Source organism: Aquila chrysaetos, chromosome 1, assembly GCF_900496995.4.
Source record: "Aquila chrysaetos chrysaetos chromosome 1, bAquChr1.4, whole genome shotgun sequence".
NCBI lineage: Eukaryota > Metazoa > Chordata > Aves > Accipitriformes > Accipitridae > Aquila > Aquila chrysaetos.
The window spans coordinates 75,531,072-75,539,020 of NC_044004.1; the positions used below are offsets into that span (position 1 = coordinate 75,531,072).

General features: G+C 52.5%; 1 protein-coding gene across 8 annotated transcripts in view; it reads right to left on the reverse strand.

The window, feature by feature from the left end:
* The window catches only part of JADE1 (jade family PHD finger 1), a 46,753-nt gene extending 39,339 nt beyond the window's left edge, over window positions 1–7,414 (reverse strand). Inside the window, exon 1 of one of the 8 annotated variants that reach the window (XM_030018301.2) lies at window positions 7,393–7,414. Coding sequence is in view for 1 of the 8 variants with exons in the window: in XM_030017855.2 (XP_029873715.1) it covers window positions 7,042–7,093 (52 nt within the window). In the remaining 7 variants the exon portion in view is untranslated. The other 7 variants (XM_030018042.2, XM_030017855.2, XM_030018123.2 and 4 more) reach the window with 7 other exon arrangements.
* Between the last annotated feature and the right edge of the window lie 535 nt (window positions 7,415–7,949).

Consider the following 7,949-nt stretch of genomic DNA (forward strand, 5'->3'; position numbering starts at 1 on the left):
TGCTCTTAAGGGCATCACAGTGCCTCTGTCTCAAAGACTTACCAGTTTCTATCAGGTGATGGTGACCTCAAAGTCATGCAAGAACTGCATTAAAAATAAACACGGATTATGGATAGTGATGGTTTAGGTGCAGACTGAAGGTGCAGGCTTTCCCTGTTCAACCACAGACATACACATTTTCCCAGCAAGTTTAGAGAATACTGTGAATTCAAGTAATGCTTTTCTAATCTTCAAGGAAAGAAAAAAAGAACACCAAACCAACAAAACAACTATAGTAACTCATTCTTCATGGGACATCCTTAACTAAAAATAAGAAGGTACTTTTATACTGAAAAAAGGCAGGATGGAAAAAACTATCAAACTTTTCAGTAAAATTACTTATTTCATTCTCTTTCCTTTCCTAATCTGAGATTTGAGTGCCAGCAACATTACTTTTCTTTCAAATTCTCACTCTTCACAGTCATGAAAATGTTGGCATTTTTCACTTGACTGTATTTTGACATACACTTAATATACTCAGGTGCATATACAATGCATCTGATCCAACTCTGATCTTATTAAAACATTCTGAAACTGAAGTACGTCTGTCAATTCCAATGGGTCAGAAGTGGAGGCAGGTTCATTCAAGACTGATTGTGCGACAGCTAGTTTAATAGTACAAACTGGCTATGATCACTATGCCTGTAAGCAAAGAGAATTCACATGGAAGCATAAAAAGGGTGAAATATTTAAGCTAAGATTTAAGATTCATACCAATAATAAGTAAAAACTATGCACTCAGCCTGCAACACTTGCAGGACAGGAAGAGACCACCCAGGTTACTGAGTTCAATTCCCAACAACTGCACGCAACCACATAATTGCTGTTTAGTCCAGAAGTTTCCACAAAACATTCACTGCACCCACACATGCCACAGAACAACTTCCCAAACCCCTTTGCAAAATGAATGCTTCTCTGAAGCAAGGAAGCAGCCAACCAAGCAGTGCCTTTGAAGCCTGTATCTTCTATCACAAACATTTCTACAGCTGTTTTTCCCAAATTCTTACACAAGCCCCAAAAGGGCATTTGCCCATACACCGTTCGCCTGCACAGTAAGCCCAACACTTGAAAAGCTACAACAGAGTCCAGCAGCCCTCATGTAACAAAGGCTGCTGCATCACCAAGCCAAACATTCCCTGAGTTTTCAGTGACACATGTAAATTCCTAATAACCCAGTGACTTTTGTACATCGTTTCACTTTCCTTTCCTTGAGAGATGATTGTTACTTCATGTTAAAATCACCCTTTCAGAAATCAGACAGACCAACACACAGCACACTGATAGTTATTTCTCCCGAGAACTCCATTATAACATTTACCCATTTATTGGGAGGGGTTAAAGTGGACTCAGGCAAATGCCAGCCTTCAAGCAAACACAGCTTTATAGAAACCACCGTAACTCTGCTGGCAATGTCACCCCATTTCCAAGGGTTGACAAAGTATCTAAGAGCACTTTGTGCAATCACACCACCGCAATGGCAAAGATGGGGCAGAGGCCATGACTTTTTAGCCACCAAGCACCCTCAGATGAGCTACCCATACCGGGGCAGTACTGGTGAGGCTGGCACAGGTTGCAACGCGTTTTGCTGTGCTGCTCCAGAGGCTGAAGGCACTGTGCTTTACAGAGACACGTCACCAGTGGCTGTTCCATCCTTTTTCATCACGCTACCTCTGAAAGCTAAGCTCTGGGTTTTACTCGTTGATTAGGTACAAACTTCAAACGTACAAACGCACCTCCGGACTTACATTGTACAATTGCTCAGATGGTTTTTAAAGGCAAGATTACAATGCCTGAAACACTTCTTCTGGCTACTGTATTTTGAAAAGAGCACTAAGCCTTTTTCAAAATACTTGTAAAAAGCTATGCAAATGAAATTACTAGATGATAATCCAATATAATCAATGTCAGGCCACAAAATAACATTTGGATTTACATATCCTTGTAGAGGTGAGCAACAAACATCAAAGTCTACGCAAATAGCTAGATACAGTTAGGAATACAGACATTTCTGCCTACTTCCCAGTATTCGCTGGCAGATGCAGTGCAGTAGGTTAGAATAAGCAACATGACGCAGTACAGCAAACTCACTATTTTTACCAGTATGCATTATCGTGCTCCTGCATTCTTAGTTCTGCAAGAGATCAAAACAACCAACAAGACCCAAAAACCACACTGGACAGCAACGCTAAAATCTTTCCTTTCATTTTTTTCCTCCCACACTGAAGTCCCATGAGTTACACAGGTACGAGTGAAAAAAAAAATCCAAATCCTTTCTCCTAGCTTCCTCAGAGCAGAAATCCAGACATTACCCCGGTGTGGCAGTGTGCACACACGTACATCCATGTGCGACACACCACAGAACTTTTTACGCTACTACTGCACAGTTAAGAACATGGTATACTTTTTCACTCAGTTTGACCCCAAGTAGAGAGATGATCAAAGAGAAAGATGTGAAGTGTGTCAGTCTTTGTTATGCAAATAGCTAAACAGAACCAAATTTTTAAAAATTATACGTGAAAAAATCTACATCCTCAGGTCAAAGGTTTTACATAGCACAACTCTTACTAAAGTGCTTTAAAGGGCTGTATAAACCTCTGGGTAAAAAGAGTGCATAATTCAAACTCTGACAGACAATTAACTGTAACCGTGTTAACGGATGTCACTATAATAAACTGCACTGAACAGCTGCAGAGACAGAATGGGAAGAAAGCAGAATTATGACAGATGTACACCCTGAAGACAAACCGAAAAACTGGCTTCTCCTGAAAGCAGCCCAGTAACTGCAATGAAACCAGGACCTAATTATCTCTAGTACACGAGAAATCGCTTCAAAACACTTATTGTACAAATGGAAGTAAAGTGTGACATACTCTTAACGAAATGGATAGTAGATGAAGACATTTGGCTTCTACTACTGTACTTCTTTTAAATAGCTTGTTATGACACCAACCCGGTCTTCACCAACTGACACCTGACATAGCAAGAAAAAAAAAAAAAAAAAGGTTTCTTCCTTCTATGCCCAAGCAAAAACAAAAACAAAAAAAAAAAAAGGAACTACATCAGAATGAAGTTATACTATTAAAATCCATCCATCTAAAACTTTATAATTCTTCTTTATCGCCTATGAAACCTTCAACAGCTACATTTTATAGTCATGAAGATACAAGAAGAGTTCTTAAATGAAATACTACAGTATTATGTAGCACAGTCCACACTACAAAAAAGCCACAAACCTTAAATTTGCAGAAAAAAATCCTCCAAGTCTCACAAAACAAAAAAGTATGTTCCAAGGCCAAGACTGTTCTCCACAAGGAGTATTTCTACTGCCTTCAGCGCACCTATTCAAAACTTCACAAGGAAAGGCAGAAGCGCAATTTGGACGTATCAGCCCCAACACTTCTCAGCAATCCACATGTTCATTTATGCACCTGTGCAAGTCAGCTCATAACGTTACCTTACAATCTGGGCAGTGGCAGCAAATTATTCCCAAACTGTGCTGGTGAAACTGACTGCCCAAAATCTTGAGCAGTGATAAATTGGGCTCCATGAATTAACTCAACCCACCCTGCACCCACTGTAATTCATCTCTTCCATCTAGAAAAAGCTGTTAGCTTGGTCAGCTCCAGCTGAAAACAGGAGCGCGAAGCAGTAGTACTAACCACATGGAGAAAACATTTGAGGAAAGACTGGAAGTTTTTTTTACTCTATTCTGTGAATTGGGAATGAAACCAGAGAAGCTGGAAGGGAAATTTGCAGCTGTGACGAGAAAGGGGAGTTTATTATTATTATTTTATTTTAAACATATGTATTAAACATAGCTCAAAAGCAGGGAGCGAGTGGTATCTGAAGCCAGAGGGAAAATCCTGCCACTAAAACGTACAACCCTTGCTGTTTCAACAATATCCCACTGAGTGTGAGAAACCTCTAGAAATAGAATCATAACAAGCATATTTTGGCATAACTTTTATGAAGGTTTTAGGTTTGTAAGAGTGGGCAGCCTCTAACTTACTTAAAAGACAGTGCCTGCTCAAAAAAGAAATTATTCCCAATCACAGCTAAATCTTTCTCTAAAAAGAAAAAACAGGGCTAGCATAAAAGCATCTTCCCGCTTTAACATTAAAATGTCAACTAAGATGTGTCGCTAAACGCTACCGTAATTTCTAATACTACCTAACAGCTATCCAAGGAGAGGCAATCTATTTTTAATGCTTGTGTGCAGCCGCACAAACCAGTCGTTTGCATGTCACACATGGCCAGTTCTTACTGGACCGACTGACAGGTCTCAAGAGTCCACGGACTTCACCTACGGGTGAAATCTAATAAACTTTCTTGGAATAAAGCTGTCAGCTGAAGGAAAAGAAGGAGACCGAGGGAGAAGTTAGTCAGAGACACGCACTCCGCCCGGGAAGCGGGGTTTTTCTGAAATCGTCTCACAGGTGAGCGGCGCTTCTACCGATCCTAACGAGCGGTCGCCACCCGCCGAGCCAACGGCTGCCAGCTCAGGGCCGCCTTTCCAGAGGGCGGGAGCCGGGGCTTGAAGAGTAAATTCAAAAGCGGCGCCTCACGCTCGCCGGCTCCGGGGCGGCTCTCCCTCCTCCTCCTCCTCCCGCAGCGATCCCGCCTCAGCTCCCGGCCGGGCGGCGGCTGCCCACACGCGCGCGGCGCCTCAGGCGCCCGCCGGCCGTTAACGCCCGCGCCGAGGGCTCCTGGCGCCGCCGAGACCCGGACAGCGGCGGGGAGAGGAGACTGAGCCGCCTCCCTGCCCGGCTGCTGCCGGGCTACACCTCCCCCGAGGGGGTGGCACCTTCCTGGGCAGCGGCACGGCCGCCGCTTTCCGTTTGAAACGGCACGGCTCGCCCCCACCTCCTCCTCCTCCCGGCTCCCTCTCCCGCTCCTCCCCGCCGCCGGCCGCACCAATCCGCTCGGACCCGGCTGCAAATCAAACTTGGTGCCCCCGGCTCCGCTCCCGAAGCCCCGAACCCCTGTCACTGCCGAAAACGGCCAGAGCACCTTCCCCACCCGCCCCCAGCTCCACGCTGAGATCGGGGTTGGAGGGGAAGGGCGGGGGACGACACGGGACGGGACGGCGGTTTGGCTGATTGAGCGGCAGCAGCAGCACGGAGGAGACTTGAGCTCATTTTCTGTGTCTGTCTCTCCTCCCACTCCCAGACAGTTCTGGAAACTGTGTATCACCTCTTGTCACAGGAAACCAACCAGCAGGCGGTGCAAACAAACAAACACCCTTTGCCTCCACCCTCCCCAAAATAATGAACACCCTACCGCCTATCAGCAATGAACTGGCGGGCGCGAACGGGAAGGGAAAAGCAAAAAAAAAAAAAAAAAAAAAAAAAAAAATAGTAATAATAAAAACCATCCTCCGAGCAGGCGACTACCCGAGCCCAGTGACGGGCAGGGTAGCAGCAGCAGCATCAGGGCGGCTTTGTCTAATTTCAGCAAGTGGAATAATCGCTAGAGCCGCACTCGCCTTCTGCGGGAGGCCGAGGACGGACCGTTACACACACAGAACGCGGTTCTCCGGCACGCCGCAGCCCAGACCCGTCTCGCTTGCCAGGCCCCGAGGGAAGAGCGAAATCGCTGAGCTACCCTGACTGCCGCCCGAGCAACTTCAGGCGTTCGCCGCCGCTCCCCCGCGCTTGTTGTTCTGTTACGTTACGTTCGCGTTTCGACACCGCCGGTGACGTTCCGTTCCCTCGTCAACAAACTCCGGCACGGCCACGCCGATTCAGCCCGGCGCGCCGCAGCCGCCCCGGGAGGCCGGCAGAGCAACGTCCTGCCCCGAGGCACCCGCCGAGCCGCGGGAGGGGGTCCCGCCGCGCCTTGCCCAAGTTTACACCGCCTCCCCCCCCCCGGCCCCGCCGTGTCCTCCGCTCCTGCCGGCGCCCCGCTCTCGCACTTCAACTCCCCAACCCGGGGCGGGGGTAAGGGCGCTGCGGGGCCGCCGTGCACCTGCCGGCCGCTGCCCCGCCGGCCCGGCGGCAGGGACGCCCTCCCTCGCCGGCGGGCCCGGGCAGCTCCGCACGCCTCCCCCCCGCGCACACGCTCTCCAACACGTGCACTTCAGGGCTCCCGCAAGTTGCTCTCCGGCAGGAGACACCGTGCGCTCGCCTCGGGGGGCGGGGGAGAGGGGGGACACGGCACCGGAGCACCTATGACAGCCCGCCCCGCCGCCGTCCCCCGCCAGCGGTGCCCCTGAGCACCCCCTCCTGCGCCCGTCGAGCACACGACTAACCGGCTGCGGCTCTCCCGCTCCGAAAGGCAACTTCTGCTTAATTTCACCGATGAGCAGTTTTTATGCTTTCCAAGCATTTTTTTTTTTTCCCCCTACAAGCGAAAGCCAAGTGCGACCGGGGGGATCGGTGTAACTACAAAGCTGCTCCTGCACACCAACACCTCCTCCCCCACGCACACGCTCCCCGCCCTCGACGAGAGGCGACGGCTCCCGTGGATATGTGGGTGACACGGTGACAGACACTGGCCATGGCTCCCCCCCGCCCCCTTCCTACACATCAATATCCGAGCAGGACCTGCGCTCTGCCGTTGCCATCTGTCTACCAAGTTGCTCCAACGCTTCCGACTTTCCGCGGAGGGTGATGCCCGCCGGTGCCCCCCCCCGGGCGCCCCCCGCGGCGCAGCCCGCAGCGACGCCCGAGGCGCGGGGCCGGGAGCGCGGCTCGGCTCAGCCGGGAGCTCACTTGGCCGCTGCACCTTGAAAGCCGCGCGGTCCTGAGTTGCCGCGCCGGAGCCCGCAGCGGAACAAAAAGCCGCCCGCCGCTGCCGGCACCGGCCCGCCGCGCCGAGCGGCGGCACAGCCTCCCCTCCCTCCTCCCACCGCCCCGTCCCTCCCGCCCGCCCCAGCCCGGCACAAGTTGCTTGTGGGATAGCGGAGCCGCAACTCGGCCGCCTCCCCTCGCCCCGTACCGAGCCGCACGGCTCTTGGCGCCATGTTAATGACGTACTATCTTATTTCCACTAGGCAGCGACCTTCGGCACGAAACTGCTCTCTCGCCGCCTCCGGAGCGACAAAAAAAACCATCAAATATGGCTGTGCTGGCGGCTCCCCCGGCTGGCGCTGCGGCGGCGGGGCGGCGGCGGGCACGGTTACCTGCTGGCGGCGGCGGCGGCGGCGGGGCGGCGAGGGCGAGGCGGCGGCGGCGGCGAGGGCGGGCGGCGCGGCCGGGCTCCCCCTGCGCGGAGGGCTCGGGGCCGCCTCATGAGTTCGGCGCGGCGCCGGGGAGCGGGCGCGGAGAGCGGCTCCCTGCGCCACACACACACACACAGAGGCACGCACCCGCGCTCACTCTCACACACACACACAGACTCCCTCTGACTGACGTTTGTACTTGTTATGGAGGAAGGACTCCGTGAATCAAACTCGTTTCTGGGTCACTGCTGCCACAGGGGGGAGCTACTTTAATCCCCTGCCAAAACTGGAAGGCGAGGGAAGGGGGGGAAATAATAATAATAACGTAGCGCCGGGGTGGGGAGGCGGCGGCGGCGGCCCCGGGGGAGCCGTCGTTAACTCTTCGCGGGCCTGGCCGGAGCCCCGCAGCCAGCGCGGGGGGCTCCCGCCTGCCGGGTCGGGGCTCGCCGCCGTCTCCCCCTCGCCCGCGGAGGCGGGCGGCTTTCCGGGGAGCTCCTCGCTCCCCGCTGCGCCGACTTGGCCGGAGCCCCGGGCTGCGCGGCCGCCCGGCTCCCGCCCGCGTCCTCGCTTGCATTCAGGCGGGCTCGGAAATGAAGATGGGAGGCAGCGTTGCAAGGCTGGCAGCTGGGAAATGGGACGTGTCTGCGCCCAGATCCCGCCTGTGGCACTGCTGGCGGTGCCCTGCGACGATTTAACTCTTCTCTCCAAGAAATCTAAGCCGATTTCACAACCGGGAATTACAGTGCTG